Consider the following 24973-nt stretch of genomic DNA (forward strand, 5'->3'; position numbering starts at 1 on the left):
AAAAAGAAAGTAGAAAAGATCAGTGAAACTAAGAACTGGTTCTTTGGAAAGATAAAACAAAATTAACAAATCTTGTGTTAAACTCACCAAGTATAAAAGAGAGAAGACTCAAATAAAATCAGAAGTAAAAGAGGAGAAGTTACAAGTAATACAACAGAAATAAAAAGGATCCCAAGAGACTATATGAACAAACATATGTGAACAAATTGGAGAAATAAATAATTTCCTAGAAACATACAACCTACCAAGACTGAATTAAAGAAATAGAAAATCTGAACAGATTAAGTACTAGTAAAATTGAATTAATAATTAAAAACCTCTCCCAAAACAAAGTCTAGGACCAGACAGTTTCATGGGTGAATTCTGCCAATATTTAAAGAATTAATACCGATTCTTCTCAAATCATTCCAAAACTTCCAAACTCATTTTATGAGGCCAAAATCCTGATACCAAAACCAGACAAGGATGGCAGAAGAAAAGAAAATTGCTGGCCTATATCCCTGATGTATGTAATTGCAAGAATGCTCAACAAAATATTAACAAGCCAAATTCAACTCTCAATAGATGCAGAAAAAGCATTAGACAGAAAATGTCAACATCTGTTTATGATGAAAACTCTCAACAAACAGGGTATAGAGGAAATATACCTCAACATAATAAAGGCCTTGTATGACAGACCCACAGCTAACATTATATTCATAATAAAAAGCCAGAAACTTTTCCTCTAAGATCAGGAACAAGACAAGGATGCCTGTTCTTGCTACTTTGATTCAACATAGTACTGAAAGTCGAAGCCAGAGGAATTAGGCAATAAAAAGAAATGAAAGGCATCTAAATAGGAAAGGAAGAAGTAAAATTGTCACGATTTGCAGATGACATTTTTAAAAGCTATAAGAAAGTAGATAAATCTGGGGTGCCTGCATGGCTTAGTCAGTAGAGCAGCCCTATGTTTATTTTATTTCATCAAATAAATCTTAGGCAATTGGTAAAAAATAATGCTTGATTTTTTCCCCCCACTTTTAGTGTTAAATGTTTACAAAAGTCAGTGAAAGATTCTTACCACATAATGTGTAGACCATGTGCCTGTGAACTTGAAGTTTGTGCAAAATGTGGAAAGAAAGAAGACATTGTTATTCCGTGAGTATTTTTTAAAAAATGTTTGTGATTTACTCTTTAAGTAATTGATCTCTGAATTTTTTTTGAGGAAACATCCAGTAGCTCTGAGAGTCTTAAGGTACAGTGTATCACACTGATTCAGACTTTTTTTTTTCTACCTACCAGGAAAAAATCTTAATTACTTACAATATTTTTCTATCATTATAGTAAAAATAAAACTATATTTTTAGGAAATTAAAATATTTATCTGTGAAGTTCACATTCATCACTCATCACACAAGAATTTATTCATTATACAACTAATTTTCTTGAATGGGCATCACTTATTAATTTCTTTGACCCTACTTTATTGACAACAGTATTATAATTGGTTGGAGTCAAGACTTCAAGACTGGAGTTAGTCTTCAAGGACTGTTTTCTTTATACTTATTAGACTCCTATCAATCAGGAAATATAAAGTTCTTTTCAATCAACAGTTAGAAAATGAAAGCCTGAGAAATAAATAGAAGTTTTTTTTTTTTTAGGTTTAATAAAGAACCAGAAAAGACAGAAAATCCTGAAAGTAATCTACGTTCCAACCATAGAAGTTGCAGAAGAAATGAAGAAGAAAGCGATGATGACTTAGATTTTGATATTGATTTAGATGACACAAAAGACAATCAAGTGGATTAATATATTAAAAACCAGTTTAAAAACATGAAATTCTGAGCGACTTTGACTTTTGGGAGTTTTACACAAAAATACTGTGAAATCCTAATGAGAAAAATAGCAAAAACCTATAGAAAACAGGCACAATTCACACATGAACAATATAAATTATGCATGATACCTGGATAATTATAAAACTTTCATCCACAGCTTTCTTTTTTTTTTAATTTATTTTTTATTTTTTTTATTAACCTATAATGTATTATTAGCCCCAGGAGTACATGTCTGTGAACCGCCAGGTTTACACTTCATAGCACTCATCATAGCACATACCTTCCCCAATGTCCATAACCCAACCCTCCTCCCCCCGCCCCCCGCAACCCTCAGTTTGTTTTGTGAGCTTAAGAGTCTCTTATGGTTTGTCTCCCTCCCGATCCCATCTTGTTTCATTTATTCCTTTCCTCTTCCCCAAACCCCCCATGTTGCCTCTCAACTTCCTCGTATCAGGGAGATCATATGATAATTGTCTTTCTCTCATTGACTTATTTTGCTAAGCATAATACCCTCTAATTCCATCCACGTCATTGCAAACGGCAAGATTTCATCCAGAACTTTCTTATAATAAATTTTTAAGTAGCATATGCTAGAATACCTGCCAAAATGAGTCTTAGGGTATCATATTGCAGTTTTTGGGAATTATTTAGAAGAGTATACTACCTAATATCAAACTAAAGAAGATTCAGAATTGTTGGTTGTATAAGAACTATCTTGTGGAAAAATCAGTGCTAGCCTCAAAAATTGGTCCACATTAAGTACTTTTTTATAGATTGATCTCAAGTAAATGGCCCACATAACAAAGCCCCTTACTTATAAGCTTATTATAAAAAGCTAGTTATTTATTTTTTGTAATAATGTTTAACAAGTGTTGTAGCAGTTTTTCTTTGAAAGTATTTTTACATACCTGATCACATTTTTTACCTTCCTTCTTGTGCAAGGTACACTTCATCTTTGAATTTCTGTCAGTTTGATAAGTATGTATGTCTTTGTCTTACTAATTTTGTAATTTATGTGTATATGTATGTATATATACATATACACATGCACGTATATATACCACATCTTTTTATCCATTCATCTATGGATGGACACTTAGATTGGTTCCTTATCTTAGGTATTGTAAGTAATGCTGCAATAAACATAGGGCTGCATATATCTTTCCAAATTAGTGCTTTTATTTTCTTTGGGTAAATACTCAGTGCTGGAATTACTGTATCATATAGTATTTCTATTTGCTAATTTTTTGAAGAACCTCCATGCTGTTTACCGTAGTGGTTGCAGCAGCTGACGTTCCCCTGAGCAGTGCACGAGGGCCCCCTTTTCTCCACATCCTCACTAGTGCTTGCTATTTCTTGTCTTTTTGAGAGTAGGCACCCTGACAAAGTGTGAGATGATTTCTCATTGTGGTTTTGATTTGCATTTCCCTTAGGATTAGTGATCTCCAGCATCTTATCATGTGTCTCTTGGCCATCTGTATGTAGTCTTTGGAAAAATGTCCGTTCAAACTCTCTACCCATTTTTAATCAGATTTTTTTTGTTTAAAAATATAAAATCTTAAGGGCTCCTGGGTGGCTCGGTCAGTTAAGCGTCTGCCGTCAGCTCAGGTCATGATCCCAGGGTCCTGGGATCGAGCCCCGCTTGGGGCTCCCTGCTTATCGGGAAGCCTGCTTCTCCCTCTCCCTCTGCCTGCAGCTTCCCCTCCTTGTGTGCTTTCTCTCTCTCTGTCAAATAAACAAATAAAAATCTTTAAAAAAATAAAAATAGAAATATAAAATCTTATCAAAACATTAAGAAAAAATGGACACATAAATGGAGAAAGATAAAATAAATGGAGAGAGATACTGGGTTCATGCTGGGTAAGTCTCAGTATTCTAAGCTTAGGACTTTACAGAAAGTTTCCCATCAATTTGGCTTACCTTTTTGCATATAAACTTATTTTCTGGACACGGTAAATTGTGGTTAAGGAGCCAACTAAATCATTAGTTCTAGCATAAGTTCTTTCCCATCTGAATGAATCATAACTCCTCAGATTACCTTCTCAGGAGAGAAGTTTAACAAAGAGCATCACCTAGTGACATGGCCTAATATCTGCATTTCTGTCATTAGTGCTAAGAGAGGTTTTTCGTTTTTTTTGTTTTTTTTTTAAGCAGACATAAATTTAATTGTTACATTTGGTTCATTTAATTTTTTGGAATTATTTTGTCTAACCCCCCCAAGATAATAATAATAATAAATACACACACACACACACACACACACACATATATATATATATATATATATATATTTTTTTTTTTTTTTTTAGGTTACCCTAACCCTAACCTAATTTATATATATATAAATTCCATATATGTATTTAGGGAATGCAGAATATATATATCTATGGAATTCTGTTACTTGAAGATCCATGCTGTCTGGTACCAGAGTCTGTTTTTTAACTACTGTACTGTATTACCATTCTTGTCACACATCAAAAGGAGTTCCAAAGGTAAATAGAGAAAACTGTTAGATGGAGGACATGGCATGAACTTACTTGGAATAATAATGACAACAATTTAATAATAGCATTCATTCAATTCAACAAATAATCATTGAGCACTTAACATGTGCAAGGGCACTGTTCAAGATACGCAGGGTACAACAATGAACCAAACAAAGATCCTTATCCTTTCAGAGATAACTTTTTAGTGGGTAGAGATAGACAACAAGCACTGAACATAAGAAGTAAATTATATTAGAATGTGAAAGTGCTATAGGGAAAAATATGGAACGGTTGGCTGTTTGGGAGTCTAAGGGCTTGGATGGCATAGGGATGAGGGTATACAAGTGGGTGGCAAGTAGGCTATGATTTTTTTCTTTTTTTTTTTTAAAGATTTTATTTATGTATTAGAGAGAGAGAGAGACAGCATAAGCAGGGGGAGTGACAGGCAGAAGGAGAGGGAGAAGCAGGCTCCCCTTGGAGCAGGGAGCCCGACGTGGCTCTCGATCCCAGGACCCCAGGATCATGACCTGAGCCAAAGGCAGATGCTTAACCGACTGAGTCACCCAGTGCCCCTAGGCTATGATCTTTTATTTATTTTTTATTTTTTATTATTATTTTTTAAAAGATTTTATTTATTTCTTTGACAGAGATCACAAGAAGGCAGAGAGTCAGGCAGAGAGAGAAGAGGAAGCAGGCTCCCCACTGTGCAGAGAGCCTGATGTGGGGCTCCATCCCAGGACCCTGAGACCATGATCTGAGCCTGGGTGGCTCAGTGGGTTAAGCTTCTGCCTTCGGCTCAGGTCATGATCCCAGGGTCCTGGGATCGAGCCCCGCATCGGGCTGTCTGCTCAGCAGGGAGCCTGTTTCCCCCCGTCTCTCTTCCTGCCTCTCTATTTGTGATATCTGGCTCTCTCTGTCAAATAAATAAATAAAATACAAAAAAAATTTTTTTAAATTTTATTTACTTTTTTTTTTTTTTTTAGAGGGGCATGGGGCAGCGGGAGAGGGAGAGAGAGACTCTTTTTTTTTTTTAAATTTTTTTATTTTAATAAACATATAATGTATTTTTATCCCCAGGGGTACAGGTCTGTGAATCTTCAGGTTTACACATTTCACAGCACTCATCATAGCCCATACCCTCCCCAATGTCCATTTCCCCACCACCCTCTCCCGTCCCCCCTCCCCTCCGCAACCCTCAGTCTGTTTCTTGAGATTGAGTCTTTAATGGTTTGTCTCCCTCCCAATCCCATCTTTTCATTTTTTCTTTTCCTACCTCCTCCCAACCCCCCCACATTGCATCTCCACTTCCTCAAAGAGATCATATGATAGTTGTCTTTCTCCGATTGACTTATTTCGCTAAGCATGATACCCTCTAGTTCCATCCACGTCGTCGCAAATGGCAAGATTTCATGTCTTTTGATGGCTGCATAGTATTCCATTGTGTATATATACCACATCTTCTTTATCCATTCATCTGTTGATGGACATCTAGGCTCTTTCCACAGTTTGGCTATTGTGGACATTGCTGCTATAAACATTCGGGTGCACGTGCCCCTTTGGAGCACCACGTTTGTATCTTTAGGATATATACCCAGTAGTGCAATTGCTGGGTCGTAGGGTAGCTCTATTTTCAGTTTTTGAGGAACCTCCACACTGTTTTCCAGAGTGGTTGGACCAGCTTGCATTCCCACCAACAGTGTAGGAGGGTTCCCCTCTCTCCGCATCCTCGCCAGCATCTGTCATTTCTTGACTTGTTAATTTTAGCCATTCTGACTGGTGTGAGGTGGTATCTCATTGTGGTTTTGATTTGTATTTCCCTGATGCCGAGTGATGTGGAGCATTTTTTCATGTGTCTGTTGGCCATCTGGATGTCTTCTTTGCAGAAATGTCTGTTCATGTCCTCTGCCCATTTCTTGACTGGATTATTTGTTCTTTGGGTATTGAGTTTGATAAGCTCTTTATAGATTTTGGATACTAGCCCTTTATCTGAGGGAGAGAGAGACTCTTAAGCAGGCTCCATGCCCAGTACAGAGCCCCATGCAGGGCTTGATCTCATAACCTTGAGATCATGACCTGAGCCGAAATCAAGAGTTGGATGCCACCCAGGTGCCCTTATTTTACTTTTTAAAGTAAGCTCTATGTGGGGCTTGAACTCACAACCCCAAGATCAAGAGTCACTGACTGAGCCAGCCAGGTGCCCCCAGTTTGTATGTTTTCTGTTGGCCTGCCTTTTCATTCATTAATTCTGTCTTCTAGATAAATAGGATTAAGGTATTGAGTGTGCTTTTAAACCCAGTTAATAAATAGCTAATTTCAGATACTGGAATTTACAGTTCCAAATGTCCATTTGATTCTTTTTTATTGATTATAACTGTTCAAATATTCCATGTTACCTATCTCGTGCATCTTTTTCTCTTTTATCTACATATTTATCACAGTTATTTTGAAGTCCTTTTTCACTTTTGTTTGCTTTCATTGATTATTTTATCTTGATTTTTGGACACTTTCTCCTGTTTTGCCTATCTAATAATTTTTATTATAGGCTAGAAATTGTGGATGATGAGTTTTAGAGGGTCCTCTAAAAAACAGATGACTGCCGATCAACTTGATCCTATCAGAACTTGATCTTAGGCTTTGCTGGGGTGGTCTGTTGCAGTTTTACATTTATTTTTAGAGTTCCTTATTACTGTGTTTTACTTCTCAAATATTGTCTTTATTCCTGGGCATGTATTTCCTGGGGTCTTAACATGGGTAAGGCCAGACTCCAGCACTGCATGACCTCTCGGCTCTAAGCCTGTCTCAGCAGCTGTTCTGTGCGAGGACTCTTTGAGTTGTGCCCTGGGCTTGTGGAGCTTTGGAGAGTAAGGAATGACCAGAGAAGCAGAAGGAGAACCAAGAACAGGTGTCTTGCTTAGAAGGCAAAGGGCATGTGAATCAAGTGTGGAATGTATTCTAATACTGTTCAAAATTACGCCCTTTCCATGATAAGCTCATCAAGTGTTCATCATGACTCTGTGTAGTGATAACAGTCATTATCCATGTTAACAGATGAGAAATTAAGTCTAGGTTTTGAACCTGTACAATCTCTTGATCCCAGAACCCATTTCGCATATTAGGGTTAGTATACGTGAGAATAGTTTGTGCGTTGCTGGCAGGGTAACTCTACTGTTTTCTATACTGTTAGTATTCCAGGACTCTGCTGACAGCCCTCCTCTGCCTTGCTTTCATCTTCCATTGTTTCAGACAGTTCAGAGCTTTTTTCCTGAAGAACCACTGTGTCTCAGGCATCATTGGAGAGTGCTCATTGCTGAAGCCCTTGAATTGAGACTGTTGATTTCCACATTTGAGTCATAATACCTGTAATCTTCCTAAGCAGGTGATGTCAGTTTATTGTGAGACCTACTTGCATAATGGAAAGAATATAGGTGTTTGCAAGCAGTTCTGAATATATCCCATAGGTTGTATTGGGAAGGTAAGTTGCAATGATTATCTTTTAGTACAGTAATAATTATTAGGAGAAGAAAAAGTTGTTTTGTTTTTTTTTTAAGATTTTATTTATTTATTTGACAGACAGAGATCACAAGTAGGCAGAGAGGCAGGCAGAGAGGTGGTGGGGGAAGCAGGCTCCCCACTGAGCAGAGAGCCCGATTCGGGGCTCGATCCCAGGACCCTGGGATCATGACCTGAGCCGAAGGCAGAGACTTAACCCACTGAGCCACCCAGGTGCCCCAAGAAAAAGTTGTTATATGTACTTGGTATGAATGTTTTTCTTTTATCACGTAAGATAAACAGCAGTGTTCTGAGTAATTGTTCTTCAGTTTTCAGGTGACTAAAGTAAGCTCAGGGATTAAGTAACTTGCCACAGTCAGAAAGATAATAAGTAATAAACCTGGGGGGGGCTGGGTGGCTCAGTTGGTTAGGTGCCTGTCTTTGGTCCAGGGTCCTGGGTTTGAGCCCCATGTCAGGCTCCTTGCGCCACAGGAATCCCTTTGCCTCTGCCTGCCACTCTATCTGCTTGTGCTTGCTCTTTCTCTCTCTGTCAAATAGAGAAATAAATAATCTTTAAAAAAAAATAAACCTAAGATTCAAACCAAGTCTATATGATTCCAAAGCCTATATCATTTCAATCACATTTATGCAAAATTACCCATATTCCACGTTCCTAAACATTTTTTTTTCCCTTAAGTGAAATTTGTAACAACATTAACTTGGACACACCTCTATCACTTCCTACCTCCCTCTTTCTGGGTCTTTGTCTTCCCGTGTAACATTAGTTGTTACTGAATGAGTGTCCTGTTCTAAAGGTACATTTTTTTTTTTTATTATACAAAGTTTATAGATATCTTCCATATAACTTCTGGCATAGAATTTTGTGACTCATGATGTTCTGATTTGTGTGTAATACTGTATGTTGCAAGACCATTTTCCAGTTTTTACTGGCAACCCTTATGGAGTCACGGGAGTATGCTGGGATTACATACTCAGCTCTATACTAATGAGTCCCACAATTCTGTCAATAATACAGATGGAAATAATTATGCATTCTCAAATCTCTTACATAACACTTTTTAAGGAATTGAAGTACCAGGCTTTTAAAAGATACTACTACATAAAATTACACATGAAGTTGCACCTTTTATTTCTGTATAATCTTAAAAATGAAAAATTTTTATGGTCTTAAAAATAGTTCCTTTCAAAGGAAAAATGTGCATTATCATAAAATGTGCAGTTGGTACTTTTACTGATATGGAAGGCTTAAGGGGCACCTGGGTGGCTCATTGGCTAAGCAGTCTCTTGGTTTTTACTCTGGTCATGATCTCAGGGTTGTAAGACGGAGCCCTGTGTCAGCCTCCCTGCTCAGTAGGGAGTCTGCTTAAGATTCTCTAACCCTCTCCCTTGACCCCTCCCCCCACTTGTGCATGTGTATTCTCACTCTTTAAGCAAAAAAAATGGAAGATCTAAAAATATATATTCGATATAAAAATATAAATAGTACCTAAGTGTTCAGAAGTTGACTAAGTGATAAAATATTTTACCAAAATTTGGCTTAGAAGTTTCTGTAACCTCTAGAAATATTAATTTGAAGTATATAAATTATATTTTATTGTTAAATATTTAAATATATATTATTAAATACTACTTAAAATTATATTTTTCATTTTTGTAAGTGTTTTTTTTTTTTTAAATTTTAAGTAATCTCTAAACCCGACATGGGGCTTGAACTTACAATCCTGAGATCAAGAGTCACATATTCTACCAACTAAGCCAACCAGGGACCCCACGTATTTTCATTGGTTTAGAGCAAATCAAATGTCTTTGAACTTGTGCTCAGTTCAGCAGCATATATAGTAAAATTGGAGCAATACAGAGAAGATTAGCATGACCCCTGTGCAAGGATGACATGCAAATCTATGAAGTGTTCCATATGAATTTTAAAAAGTTTTTGATCTCAACATTAGCATTAAGTTTCAATTAACATTTTAAAAGGTATACATTGTCCATTGATGAACCTTACAGATAATGATGAGCAAAAAAATCCAAATACAATGAAATTACTTTTTTATGATTCTGTTTATACCTAAGTTCAAAAGTAGTCAAAACTACTTTTTTTGTGGTAGGTATCAGGATAGTGGTTACTTTTGGGGGTGTGATATTGACAAGGAAGGGGCACGAGAGAAACTTCTGGAATGCAGGAGCTACCTGATCTTGATCTAGGTGGTGGTTATACTGGGGTATGGAGATATAAAATTCAGGGGCTCCTGGGTGGCTCAGTCAGTGAAGCATCTGACTTTGGCACAGGTCATGATCTCAGGGTTCAGGGACAGAGCCCTTGCATTAGGCTCCCTGCACTGTATAAAGCCTGCTTGTCCCTCTCCCTCTGCCCTCCTCCTGCTCATGCTCTCTCTCTCTCAAATAAATAAATAAAATCTTTAAAAAAGAAAGAAATACAAAATTCAACACAGGATTTGCTTAATTTATTGTATGTAATTTGAAAATTTGATTTTCATCAATTTGAAAATAATTATAACTTTAAATTAAAAGCACTTGATGGTATACTGTTGTCAAAAACATGCCTTGAAATAAAGCAACATAAATCTTAATTCAGGCAAGTAGGAGGTGGAGTGACTTGGAGGCAGAAGGATGTTTAGATCCTAACCCAGCCTCTTACTCATGGCATGACCTTGGACCAGTTTCCTTACTTCTGTGAAGTTACCTTGTGTGTACCTTTCCTATTTGTAAAATGAGGATGATGACTTCTACAGTATAAGATTTCTGGAAGTGTTAAATACAGTATCTGTGAAGCTCTTGGCTATAGAAGGTGTTCCATTCTTGATGTTTATAGATACTATATAATAAATTTTGGTTTTGAGATTTTCTTTCAGATTATCCTAAGAGACTCTGTTGGGGTGAGAAGTGGGCACGCTGAAAATTCTTGGGTAAAGAAAAAGAAAAAAAAAACTTGATATAGAATTCTATTAACATTGAAAGAGGAGAAGCAGACCCTTTCAATGAAAGCATTTGTATAAGAAATGTCAGAACTGCTATTGGCTATTTTTAGTACTTGCTAGGGGTAGACCCTTCAGTGACAACATACACAGATGTGTGTGCAATAAAAAAGCTTTAGAAACAATATTTCTGACAATAACAAGTTTACCAACTGCCTTTCATTCCTTTGTTAAAACTTAGTAATGGCACAATGCTAACTGTAATTAATAGCAAACACAGAGAAACTCAGAAACTTTAGTAAATCAAATGATCAAAAAATTTCTATTTTAAAATTACTTAATGAATTAAGAAGAGAAAGTGAATTAGAAAAGCATGTTCTATTACCCTGAACTTTTTTTTTTTTTTTTTTTTTTTTTTGACAGAGAGATCATAGGTAGGCAGAGAGGCAGGCAGAGAGAGAGGGGGAAGCAGGCTTCCCGGCTGAGCAGAAAGCCTGATGCGGGCTTGATCCCAGGACCCTGAGATCATGACCTGAGCTGAAGGCAGAGGATTAACCCACGGAGCGACCCAGGTGCCCCCATTACCCTGAACTTTTATTTAAATTATAAATTGCCTGTTTACATTACAAATACAGGTTTTTGTGTAATTGAGTATGACCATATTTATTATTCCACTTTTTATTTTTATTTTAATCTGGCCACAAATTTATTTGTGGAATGTATTTTCTTTAATCTGTAAAACAGTTTTTTCCTTGAAAAATCGTGGTAACATGAGGAACAGCGACCTAAATGACCAATATAGGAAATGAATGGGCCCTGAGGAAATTGCTAGGACCAGGCAAGGTTAGGAAAGATGGTCTCCTAAAGGATGAAAGTGACGTCCCTTAGCAGAGGATATTACAGCATGTCCGCAAAATCAGGAAACACAAACCGACCTTTAAACCATGTTATTTACACTTTTACATAGTATACTCAGTATGTGTTCTGGTGAAGTATTCCAGAGGGGTCCAGTTGTTTTTCTGGAAAAAAAAAATGTACCACAGAGTGTCCAGAACATCTGGTAACACAGGAAGAATATTGTATTTATTATGCGTCACCCAAGAGCATACTGAACATACCATTTGGAAGCGCAACTGAACAGTTACACACTGTTTCAAAAGAAGTTTCTCCTATGTTTCTTGCCTTTGCAACACTTGTGGCCGCCAGCTGAACGAGGCAGGTGCGGTGTGAGCCGCTGCCAGTGGGGCAGTGACAAAAACAAGACTTACTGAAACAAACAAGTGGTTCTTATAAATAACTTGGAAACGCTTTTGGAACCCATTTCTTGGCAATGAAAACAGTACGTTTCAGATCCTATTAAGTGATTGATTTATACATGGGAAGTCCTCAATTGGTAGTTCCAGAAATACTTCATGCTGCTCGGCCACTGTCAGTAAAGTTGAGAGGATGTCCTACAGAAAGTGAAAATCCCAGAGGAAAGAGGCTCCCTGCGGGGGCGGGAGGGGCGAGCATGGCCATGATCATTTAATACAGAGTTTGCGCTGTAGAACTGTTGGAACACATTGGTTACAACTGAAATGGGCCCGGGGTGGGGGGGGGGGCGGGTAGAAGGGAGACAAAACAGGAATTCACAAAACAGCTCCCTCCTTTGTTTGGACAAGCATCCAACTATTTTTCCAGTCATGCGACCTTCCTCTTTTCCTGTGAGCCACTTGTCAAGTACATTTTGCCCACACATAGTCCAAAAGTCAATCGTGTTCTTCCCAGCTGTAAACGGAGTGCAGAGAGGACTACTCACCATGGAACTGAACTTACAGTGGTATTTTTTGCTCTTTTTATTTAGTGCTGCATTGGATGGCAAAAAGATTTTGAGCGAGTTTCAACTCTAGGGCCACTGACCCCACCATTATGCATGAAGCCCATGAATCCATAGGTGCACTTAGCTCTGTCCGTAGACTGAATAATAACCTGTCTTGCAGATCTATCTATTATTTTTATATGTAGTGGATGTGATTAGTTAATGCAAATTCACAATATTCTTGAAATTATTTATTTCCTTGATTTATACTAAAGGTTCAATTAGGATATATAAGGCTGTCACTGTTTTTGCTATTAAAAAGGGATTCTTGGGGCACCTGGGTGGCTCAGTGGGTTAAAGCCTCTGCCTTCAGCTCGGGTCATGATCCCGGGGTCCTGGGATCGAGCCCCGCATCGGGCTCTCTGCTCGGCAGGGAGCCTGCTTCCCTTCCCCTCTCTCTCTCTGCCTGCCTTTCTGCCTACTTGTGATCTCTCTCTGTCAAATAAATAAATAATAAAAAAAAAATCTTAAAAAAAAAAATAGGGATTCTTGGCCTGGGAATGGTTGGGAACCACTGATAAAATGATCAGCCTCACTGTGCTGTAAATTCTGTAAAATTCTATGGAAGTTTTTTCTACAACATAGTGATAATTTTGTCTCTGTACTTTTTAAATGCTTTTTTTGAGGTATAATTTACATACCATAAAATGCACTCATTTTAAGTGTAAAATTTGTGATTTGGTAAATTTATGGCATTGTGCAATTAACACAATCCATTTTTAGGACGTTGCCATCACCTCAGAAAGATCTGTCATGGCCAGTTTTAGTATTTCCCATTCCCGTCCCCAGCCTCAGGCAACTATCTCCTTTTTGTGTCTATAAAATTGCCTGTTAGGAACCTTCCATAGAAATGAAATAATGAAATAGGTAGTCTGGCTTCTTTCATTTAACATAACATTTTTGACATATAACCATGTTTTAACATGTATCAAGAATTAATCATTCTTTCTCTCCCCCCCTTTTGCTGAATAGCACCCCATTGTATGGACAGGCTAATTTTTTTTTTTTTTTTAATTTTTTTTTTTTTTATTTATTTGACAGACAGATCACAAGTAGGCAGAGAGGCAAGCAGAGAGAGAAGGGAGGAAGCAGGCTCCCTGCTGAGCAGAGAGCCCGATGCGGGGCTCGATCCCAGGACGCTGGGATCATGACCTGAGCCGAAGGCAGCGGCTTTAACCCACTGAGCCACCCAGGCGCCCCTGGACAGGCTAATTTTGTTTCCTCATTCAATTCTACTTTATAGCTATTATGAATAATTCTGTTGTGAACATTTGTGTGTCTTCTCTTGAACATATTTTCATTTTTCTTGGGTACATACATACCTAGGAGAGAGCTTTCTGGATCATACAGTAAATTTATGTGTAGTTTTTGAGAAACTAGCAAACTGTTTTCCTAGGCAGCCACACCACTGTACTGTTCCACATCCTCACCAACATTTGTGACTGTCAGTCCATTTTGATTATCACCATTTTAGTGGGTGTAGAGTCTTAACAGTGGTTTTAATTTTTGTGTTCCTAATTACTAATGGTATTGATTCAATGTGTTTTCATGTGCTTATCTGGCAGTTGTATATAGTCTTTCTTGAACTATTTATTCAGATGTTTTGCCTGTTTTTTAAAATTTTTTAAATTATCTTTTTTTTTTTTAAAGTAATCTCTACACCCAATGTGGGACTTGAATTCAAAGACCCCAAGATCAAGAGACATATGCCTTACTGACTGAACTAGCCAAGTACCCCTATTTTGACTATTTTTAAACTCAGGTTAGGCCACCTGGCTGGCTCAGTCAGTAGAACATGTGACTCTTGATCTCAAGGTTGTGAGTTTAAGCCCCACATTGGTGTGGAGCCTACATAAAAAAAAATTGGGTTGTTTACTTATTATTCAGTTGTAAGATTTCTTTGTATATCTTTTATATATAAATCCTTTATTAGACATAATTTGGAAATACTATTCTGCCCATCTGTGGCTTATTTTATTGATATGTATAATATTATATGATAAATATACCTCAGTTAAAAAATAGTCTTCCCATTAAGTAATTAATAGTGTGCCGACATAATGGTCCCTCTGGTAGCCATGGAGGTTTGGAGTCTTGAAGTGTGACAGACTATCTGTTGCCTCTCCCAGCTACATGCTGTGCCATATAAATATAAGAAAGCCTTAGAGCACACAGTTTTCTTGGAGTAAAATTTTAGATTTGGAACACATGTAGAGAGCGTGTGTCCAGCACATTGCCTCAATAGGTGAGATAGTGTGAAATTTTATGTTAGGAATTTCTTGTTTTCTCCTGTGGTGGGCATACTGTCATCAGAGTCTTTGCATCTTTACTTTTTAAAATTTTTCTATTTTTTATTAAAAAATGAGGCTGCATCAGTTATTTTCTATAGAACACATTTTTTTACTATCTTACATACCTTATACCTGTACACTCTGGTTGATGAAGTTTCTTTTCTCTCTTCTCATTCAGTAGCATGAATTTGTTCCTGCTTGAATCTTTTTTTTTTTTTTTAAGATTTTGTTTGTTTATATTTTAAGTAAACTCTATGCCCAGTGTGCTCTACCGACAGAGCCAGCCAGGCGTCCCCATTCCTGCTTGAATCTTGAGTTGAAAATACTTCTTCCACTGCCCAAAAGTGTAGACACAATGAAGATTGCTGTATAATGCCATTAAACCCCGCCCCCCCCAACAATAGCAACTAAGATTAATGTTTACTCAATAATATGATATTGGGCAGTGGTCTCCAGACCTGGCTTACATTAGAATCACCTGCGATGTGTATTTAAAATATTGATCTTCTAGCCCCTTAGACAAAGCTCTCCTGCCATGTTGAGATAGTTCCTGGAGACAGGAGGGTGGCCCAGAATGGCTCAGCAGGCCAACGTCCAAGCTGTGGGTGCATTGTGTCATTACAGCGTGTTTAGCAAAGCTCGGAGAATGGGCTCACCCCTCTCAACAGCATGGGGCGTGGATCCTTAGGCATAGAGCTGTCCAAACCTCAGGGGGGTGGGGGGCGGGGAATGAGCTGGCCATATTTGGAAACATTGTTTTGTAAGGGGCAAATATAGGCAAGACTTAGGAACCACAGAGAAACTCAGCAAGATGCATTAATCTTGTGCTCTGAGAGAGATGTGGGAGAGACAGACTATTGGCCAAGAGGTTTCCTGACTTCTGACCTGGTGACTTGGGACCACATGGCCCATCTGGGTTGAAGCTGCTCAGCCTTTCGGGGGACGTTGAAGGAGGGAAGGAGTGAGTGAGAGGACAGATCCATCCTTTCCTGAGCAGGGATCAGAGTTCAAGCCAACTCTGTTTCCCATCCCTGCTGGCCTGTACTGTGTGATCTGCCCACTTCCTCGGAATGCCTAGGTTCTTGTGGATAGGTTTATGGAAAAGACTTACTCTCATCCACTCCTTAAACATCTCCTTATTTTGTTTTTCATTGGAGGGAAATAGCCTGTCTTTTAACATAGCTTCAGATGATGTAACATTCAGAGATACCCAATTATACCTCTATCAGATGAGAGGAAAAGTGACTCTGAGGCTCCATTCTAATTATAACTTTGTCCCTAACTGGCTCTACGACTCCGGCAAATTACTTCAAATGCCCAGCCTGACGTTTCTTCTTATGTGAAATAACAGAGTTGGTCTAGATTATTGGTTCTCATCATGTGGTCCCAGGACTGGCGGCATCAGCATCACCTGGGAACTAGATAGAGATGCAAATTTTGCGGCACTACCCAGATACACTGAAATATACTCGGGGTGGGGTCAGGCAATCTGTGTTTGAACAAGCCCTCCAGGGGATTACGATGTTCAGCAAAAACTGGTCTAGATTGGTGGTTCTCAGCGCTGGCTGCACATTAAAATCGCCGAGACAGCTTTTATAACTTACCAGCCCTGGGCTCTCATCTTCAGAGATTCTGATTGAGATGATTTCTAGTGGGGCCCAGATGTTATGTGGTTTTAACGGACATCTAGATGCTATCGGAGGTCTGTTAAAACTAAAAAGGCACTGTGCCTCTCTGCCTAATTGTGATCTCTGTCTGTCAAATAAATAAATAAAATCTTTTAAAAAAACCCAACAACTAAAAGACACTGTTTACTTTTTTTTTTTTTAAGATTTATTTATTTATTTATTGGACAAACAGAGATCACAAGTAGGCAGAGAGAAAGGAGGAAGCAAGCTCCCTGCTGAGCAGAGAGCCCGACGACGTGGGGAGATCGATCCCAGGACCCTGGGACCATGACCGAGCCGAAGGCAGAGCCTTTAACCCACTGAGCCACCCAGGCGCCCCTAAAAGGCACTGTTTCCAAATCTAAATGCACACATCCAGAACTATAGCCTTCCTAGGCCACTAGGTGTTGCTCTCATAGAGAAAGGAAGGCATTTTCAAAACTACCACTGGATATGCATGGAAGATGAAAGTGTATCTCTTAATTTCTTTAAGAGATTATTCTGTAATTTATATCTTAGTACAGTTTGTTAAATATTTACTTGCAGTTTGTTCAGTTTTATCCAAAGGAATGAAATACCCATCAGTGATAGAATGAATAAATAAGTTGTGGTGTATACATACAATAGAATATCCCTCAGCAGTGAAAATAAATAATCTAGTGATACACACAGCGATACTGCTGAATCTCATAGCGGTGAGCAAAAAAATAAACGGGACACAAAATAGAAATACCCTATGATTCCATTTAAATGTAAAAAAAAAAAAAAGCAGGCAAAGTTAATCTGTGTTGATAGAGGTCAGGATAGTGGATACCCTTCAAAGTAGGACTAAAAATGAGCAGAAGGGAACCTTTGAGAGTTCTGGAAATGTTCTACTTTTTGATCTGGTGAGAGTTATGTGCATATATGCACACATATGTATATTGAACTGTACTCTTAAGATTGCACTTTGTGTATGTTATTCCTCAATAATGAAGACTTAGAAAAATTGAAATGTAGTCCTCAGGGGGAATAATTGTCGTTCTAGCCTAGTATCACTCAGTAATGTATTATTTTACTGTGCCACCTGTGATCATGAGAGATGAACATAGCACTTTGATTTCATGTTGATACTAAGTCAAAGTGTGTGTATCAATCTCTATGGCCCCAAGTTGAGAAGGTGACATGCTCTCTATATTTAAACTTGTATGTGTCCGGGCACACATTCTGCAGCAATACACTTGGGTAATTGATTTTCTTATGGCAACCCTCTGCTCTCTCTTCCTTACTCTTCAAATTCTGTGATACAGTGTAATAAAATTGCCTCTTGCCTATTATCTGCAGAAAAAGACCTCTACACCTCTCCTATCTCTGATAGGAGGTCAAATGTTTCCCAGCAAATCGAAGTGAGATAAAAAGAATCAATCTGTAGCTGAGAAAAACAAATCCTTGCAAATTGTACTAAGCCGTTAACTGTCAAAACAAGACATATTGGAAGGACATTCAGGGAAGAAAAATGTGTTGGGGAAATGAAAATCAGAGTCACTTAGCAGAATGCACAAAAACTCATTGGAAAGGGAGCCTTAGCTTAATAGATGGGAAATTACTATCCATTACTCAGCTATTACTTTAAAGCCACAAGCTGGGTGATCTGATTTCATCTGACGCCCTGCGCATCAAAAGCGGGGGCTGGACTGGCTGACGCCTACCTATGAAATCATTCAAGGAGAGCTGAAATCTTTGTTCAGCTGGGAATATATTAAATGTTGGCAGAGTTTCTTTCACCTCATCTAGTCATTTTGTAATGCTGTACTCTGTTCCCTGTGTACCACTTTGGAATTGGGTACGATACCTAGGGCAGATTTTTTTTTCCCTTCACATAATTTTTTAAAATCGTGCTTTGTAGTTTGGTCTATGGACGTGTTATGACATAGCTATCAACACTGAAGTACTTTCATTCATTCGGTCATGCCAAACTGTCTCAGGTGCTGTGGGAGGATCCATGGAAGGATAAGGCATGTAAACCTCTGCCCCAAGGGGTTTACAATCTATGTGGGGGGACCCAAAGTAAATACACACGAGTTAATATTTTAAAACCATAGGACATCTTCCATTTGTCCCTCTAGATTCACTCTCCATCCTGAGAGGCTGATTGTGTGGTACCATCTGTGGGAGTCCTTGTTTTTTGGCTTCCAATGGGAGTTGTGTAATGGGAATCCCTGAAAGAAGAGTCCAGATTATTCCCGTGGCTCCCTTCCTGTGGGGTCACCATGGACAGGCTGAGGATAAGTAGAGATAGATAGTCTGATGATTCTCCACATACAGACCTTTCTTTCTTCCAGTTCCTGGAGGACATTCTTAATGCTCCTTCAAGTCTAGAGGTGGTAATGATGTCATGCTCTTTCTAGCCTTAGGGTACTGTACCATGCTTTGTAGATTCCCTATACCCTACTCAGTTCCTTGTAAATTGTCTCTTTTTATTTTATTTATTTATTTAAGATTTTATTTATGTATTTGAGAGAGAGAGGAGAGAAAGCACAAGTGGAGGGGTGAGGCAGAGGGAGAGGGAGAAGCAGGCTCCCCGCTGAGCAGGGAGCCTGATGCTGAGCAGGGACCTGGGATCATGACCCGAGCTGAAGGCAGACACCCAACCAATAGAGCCACCCAAGTACCCCTTTTTAAATTTTTTTTTTTAATTTACTTATTTGACAGAGAGAGATCACAAGTAGTCAGAGAGGCAGGCAGAGAGAGAGGAGGAAGCAGGCTCCCCGCTGAGCAGAGAGCCCGATGCGGGGCTCGATCCCAGGTCCCTAGGATCATGACCTGAGCCGAAGGCAGAGGCTTAACCCACTGAGCCACCCAGGTGCCCCCCAAGTACCCCTTTTTAAAACACCTTTAAACTAACAATTTCTTTCTTCCTTTCTCCTTCCCCCTTTCCTTCCCTTCCCTTCTTTTCCTTTCCTTTCGTTTCCTTTTCTTTCCTCCCTTCCTCCCTCCTTCCCTTCCTTCCTTCCTTCCTTCTCATAAACTCTACACCCAGTGTGGGGCTTGAATTCATGACTCCGAGATCAAGAGTCACATGCTGTATGGACTGAGCCAGCCAGGCACCCCTAAATTACCCAATTCTTGCGTGTCATCTTTTTCTTTCTGGGATCTTGACTGACTTAAAAATTGCTATCATAAGTGACCCCAGAAAACAGACATTTAGAATGGGATTCTGAGTTGGGGTTGCCAGTCTGTTTGAAGAGCACAGACTTATTTGCCAGTGGAAAATGGGACACGTAATCCCTGGTATATACAGCATTGTGATTATTCAGATTATCGCCACGTGGGCATGAGATAAAGCACAGGAGGAGGACAGATCAAGTAGTTGTGGCATTCAGCCATCATGTTGGTAGTAATGAGTATATAGATCATGGGGCCACCTGGCTTCTTTTGACAGTCCCAGAGTGTGTATGAAGGATAAAGGAGAAATGAAACTGTGAGTTTCCAACTTAAGAGGGTAATCAGAAAGCCTGGGTAGAAGCTTTTGGGGGAAAAGAGCATATCTTCTATAGTCTGCTGTGTATATATACATATATACATATATACATATGTATATATGTATATATACACAGCAGAGGACACTGTGGTTACTATTACAGAAAAGGTCAGGCAAAAACTCTCCCCTTTAAGACAGTAAGCCAAGAGCAATTCTAGAGGTTGGTGCCACCATCCAACACTTGAAAGCTGCAGTGGTATGATTCTGTCACATCCCCATTCCACTTGCTTCTTTGGCTAGTATGAAAGACAGATGGGTTATGGAGATGATCGGATATTATTGCAAATTTAGACAGATAGTCATGCTAATCATAACCGTGGCCTGGCTGCGGTGTCGTTACTAAAACAAATCCGTATAGCTCTATGTATCCATTTATAGCTATTGACCCGGCAAATGCTTTTTTTCCCATTCTCATCATTAATAACAATGAGAAGCATTTTGAAGCTGTTTCCTTTGCAAGGCTGGGCAACAATATACCTTTACTGATTTGCCTCTATGCCTGGTGATCTCTCCTGCTGTGTGTTGTAAAAGAGCCCAAAGGGACTTTGATCATCTTGATAGTCTCTGTAGCATCAGTCTGATCCACTGCAATGATGACATAATGCTAATTGGACTGGGGAACAGGAAGTAGCAAGTATCCTACATGCCTTAGTAAGTCACATTTATGCCAGGAGGTAGGAAGTAAGGTCTGTGAAAGGTCAGGGGCCTGCCACAGGTGTGATGTTTTGACGAGTGCAGTAGTCTGAGGCATGTCTCTTTAAAGTGAGAGACAAGTTTGCTGCATTGCAAACTTCTACAAAAGGCGTAATGTACGTTGGTTCTCTGGATTTTGGAAGCAACAGATGCCCCACTTGAGCATGATGTTCCAACTCATTTACCTCGTAAGCTGGGAAGCTGATAGTTTTCAGTAGGATTCAGAGCAAGAAAGCGTTCTGAAGCAGGTGCAGGCTGTAGTGTAAGTTGCCTGCACTTGAGCCTTGTGGCTCAGCAGACCCCATGACAGCTGACATATCTGTGACCGATGGAATGTTTTATGGAGCCTCTGGCAAGCCCCAGTGGGAAACTCCTGACCTGCTGGCAATTATTCCCATTTGAAAGCAGCTCTGGTTTGCTCCTGTGGCTTGGTAGAGCCTGAAAGCCTTACCGTGGGCCATCATATATGTGTGTGACCCAACTACCCAACGAAGGCGGGAGCCTTCACTGAACCATAAAACTGTGTGTGTGCAGCAGCCTGCCTTTATAAGTGGAAATAAGGGCTATGCAGTCAGTCCCATGCAGACCTAAGGGTCAAGTGAACTGCCAAGCGGATGACTCAGCCTCCCGCATTGCCTGGTCCCCAGTTTCACTGCCCTTCCTCACTGCATTTACGTGCCTCCAGGGGAAGATTTCCATGACCACGTGATGAAGGAGTCTGGGCCTGGTATACTGTGGGATCTTCTAATACGCTAGCATCTGTGGCGTCTGGCATACAGCTTCATCCGAGGGGGGCCCTGAAAGATCACGGGGAAGGGAAGTCCTACCAGTGGCCAAACTTTGAACAGTACATCTGGTTGTCACTTGGTGTGAAAGAAGAGACTGTTCAGATCTCAAGTGATTCATAAACAGTAGTAAACAGGTTGTCCAGCTTATTAGAGACTTGGGGAAAACTGGTATGATGAAGGCAATGAAGGAGAAGTATGTTAAGAGATGGTTCAGAACAGACACAGAGTGTACACGACAGAGGATGCTCTTAATAGATGAGTTGGCAAGATAACCTGGCCCACGGATACCAGTTGATTTCTTTCTTCAGTTACTCTGATGTTTTCTCAATGAGCCTACCTATATGCAAAGGCACCAGAGTGGCAGGGACAGAACGAGGTGTAAACTGAACAAGATGAACTTGCCCTCATGTGGCTGCCATCACTGCCAAGAGCCCCACCTCCCCACAGCAGAAGCCAGCACTGCGTCTCTGGTATAGACATTTGTATAAAACAAGAAAAAAATAATTAAAACGACATGAGCACAGGGTGATATATGGAAGTGCTGAATTACTATATTGTATACCTGAAATTAATATGGCACTCTGTGTTTTTTTAAAATAAGATTTTATTTATTTATTTGACAGAGAGAGAGAGAGTGAGAGAGGGAATGCAAGCAGGGGGAGTGGGAGGGGAAGATGCTGGCTTCCTGCTGAGCAGGGAGCCCGATGTGCGGCTTGATCCCAGGACTCTGGGATCATGACCTGAGCTGAAGACAGATGTCTAACCATCTGAGCCACCCAGACACCCTATTTTTTTTTTCTGATGGAGAAAGAGACCTACAAAGGAAAAGTGCCTAGGGCCCATGATGTCACAATGTAGTCCTGGACATGAGTAGGAAGATTCAGGAATGACTTCAAAGTTTGGAAACTGAAACGTTTACACCGAAAGGATAACCTTGTCATTGACTGAGATAGTGAAATCAGGAAGAGCAGTTGAGGGGAAAGAAACATTGATGGTCTGCTGAGTTAGAGGCTGATGCAGAAATTCCAGAATGTACTGATAAGGTTTTTGATCCCAAAGGTGGCTTTGGGAAGAGGAGAGTTCTTTTGAATTGAGGTCTAACTGGGATTGAGAAGAGAACATTGAAAATGAGAAACCACCTCAGGAATTTCCCATCCTGCCAACTGCTGGATGGTCTCAGGCTTCCTCTCATTGCCGTGACAGGAAGAAAGAAGTTGAGAAGTGGCTCTCACTGACGGGCTCCCAGGTCATTAACTCGAGCCTCTCTTGTGTCCCTCACCCCACCTCGTTCTCTGTGGTCTTACACACTTTTGTACGTTACAGTTTCATTTATAGAGTATTTGAATTTAACTGTAATGTGAAGAACACAAAATCATAATAATATCAGCAATGACAATTTTTATTTGTAAGACCTTTCAGGTGCAAAAGTATTTTCTAGTAAGTGTTTTATGGGTTATAGCCCCCAAGAGATAGGAGAGGCAGATGATTTGATTTCCCAATCTACAGATGAAAGAGTTTGTCAAGAGCTTTGTCAGATCATATCCTGGGGTGCCTGGGTGGCCCAGTCGGTTATCTACCAACTCTTGCTTTCAGCTTGGGCGGTGATCTCGGGGTTGTAAGATCCAGCCCTGCGTCGTCGGGCTGCAGGCTCAGTGCTGAATCTGCTTGAATTTTTCTCCCTCTCCCTCTGCTCCTCCTCTTGCTCTAGCTCTTAAATAAATAACTAAATAAAATCTTAAAGATGATTTCCCTTTACTCCCAATCCTCTTTCAACCCCACCACTAGCAGTCAGCTTAGATTTAGTTTAAAGGAAGTCAAAATCTTCATCACTTTGCAGGTTATAATTCAATTTTACAATACCAAAACCTTTTTTTTTTTTTAAGTTTTGTTTATTTAAGTAATCCCTACAGCCAGTGTAGAGCTTCATATCGTGACCCCAAGATCAAGAGTTGCAACTTCTTCTGACTGAGCCAGCCAAGCTCCCCCCAAAAACTTCTTTATGGACAATCTTGCCCATTTGTCTTGGGGTTGCTTTCTAAGCTTGATACAAGCCCTTGTTCTAGAGTGTGCTTAGCCTTGAAGCCACGACATCTCTTGCTTCTCCCCCTTCTCTGTTCTTCCTGTTCTGTCCTCATCTCTTTGCCCTTGCTCTGTTTCCGCTCTTTCTTCGTCCACGGCCCCTCACTCCCCTCCTCCTTTCCCCTCCTTCTTCCTCCCTTGTGTGTTTACACTTGACATTATTTCCTAAGTATTTGTCATAGTATCATCCTCATTCTGTCTCCTGCATCTGCATTTAAACAGCTACAATGTGGTCAAATAGCCCTTCTGTACTTCCCTCATGCTTACAAAATAAACTTGCATTTCCAGTGTAAATCCATAAACTTTTTACAAGGATGTGTTCAAACAGTCCAGTTGGAAAATGGGCAAAGGTAGGGACATCTGGCCGGCTCAGTCGATGGAGCATGTGACTCTTGATCTCAGGGTTGTAAGTTCAGGCCCCACACTGGGTAGAGAGATCACTTAAAAATAAAAATATTTTTAGAGCAAAGGACATGAAGAGGCATTTCACTGAAGAGGATATTTGGATGGCAAATAAACACAGGAAAAGACGTTCAACATCATCAGCCATTCGGGAAATGCAAATGAAAACCCTGGTAGGCTCTCACTGTGCGTCTGTTTTAACTGCTAAAATAAAATGTAGTGACAATACTAAATCCTGGCAGTGGTTAGGAGAAACGGGATGTCTCATACATCGCTGGTGGGAAGGTAAACTGATACTCTGTGGGATAGTTTCTTAAAGTACTACACACACACTTGGTGTATGAGTTATAATCATACACTGGAGCATTTATCCCAGAGAAATGAAAATTCATGTCCACACAAAAGTCTGTACTCAGATGTTCATAGAAGTTTTATTTGTCATAGCCTCGAACGGCAAACAATCCAAATGTCCCTTGATAAGGAATGATTAAATAAACCCTGTACATTGATACATAATGTACTACACCATAATGAAAAAGGAACATACTGTTGGTACAACAGCTTCATGGATCTCAAGGGCATTGTGCTAAATGAGAAAATAGTGAATCTTTTTTTTAAAAATATTTTATTTATTTATTTGACAGAGAGACAGAGGTCACAAGTAGGCAGAGAGGCAGGCAGAGAGAGAGGGAAAAGCAGGCTCCCTGCTGAGCAGAGAACCCGATGTGGGGCTTGATCCCAGGACCCTGAGATCATGACCTGAGCCAAAGGCAGAGGCTTAACCCACTGAGCCACCCAGGCACCTGAAAATAGGGAATCTTAAAAGGCCACATGTTATACAATTCCACTGATATGACATTCTCAAAATGACAAAGTTATAGAGATGGAAAACAGATTAGTGACTGCCGGGGTTTAGGGACGTTGTG

At 39.7% G+C, this 24973-nt stretch overlaps 1 protein-coding gene across 5 annotated transcripts in view; it reads left to right on the plus strand.

The window, feature by feature from the left end:
* The window catches only part of LOC308353221 (uncharacterized protein C9orf85 homolog), a 131098-nt gene that overhangs the window by 64946 nt on the left and 41179 nt on the right, over nt 1–24973 (plus strand). Inside the window, exons 4-5 of one of the 5 annotated variants that reach the window (XR_013967765.1) lie at nt 1024–1137; nt 1641–1806. The exons of 3 other annotated variants lie outside the window; for them this stretch is intronic. Coding sequence is in view for 1 of the 2 variants with exons in the window: in XM_080820066.1 (XP_080676192.1) it covers nt 1024–1137; nt 1641–1788 (262 nt within the window). In the remaining variant the exon portion in view is untranslated. Of the gene's footprint in view, nt 1–1023; nt 1138–1640; nt 2984–24973 lie in introns of those variants that run through there. One more of the 5 variants, XM_080820066.1, reaches the window with a different exon arrangement.

The sequence above is a fragment of the Martes martes genome (assembly GCF_963455335.1).
Source record: "Martes martes genome assembly, chromosome: 12".
Classification (NCBI taxonomy): domain Eukaryota; kingdom Metazoa; phylum Chordata; class Mammalia; order Carnivora; family Mustelidae; genus Martes; species Martes martes.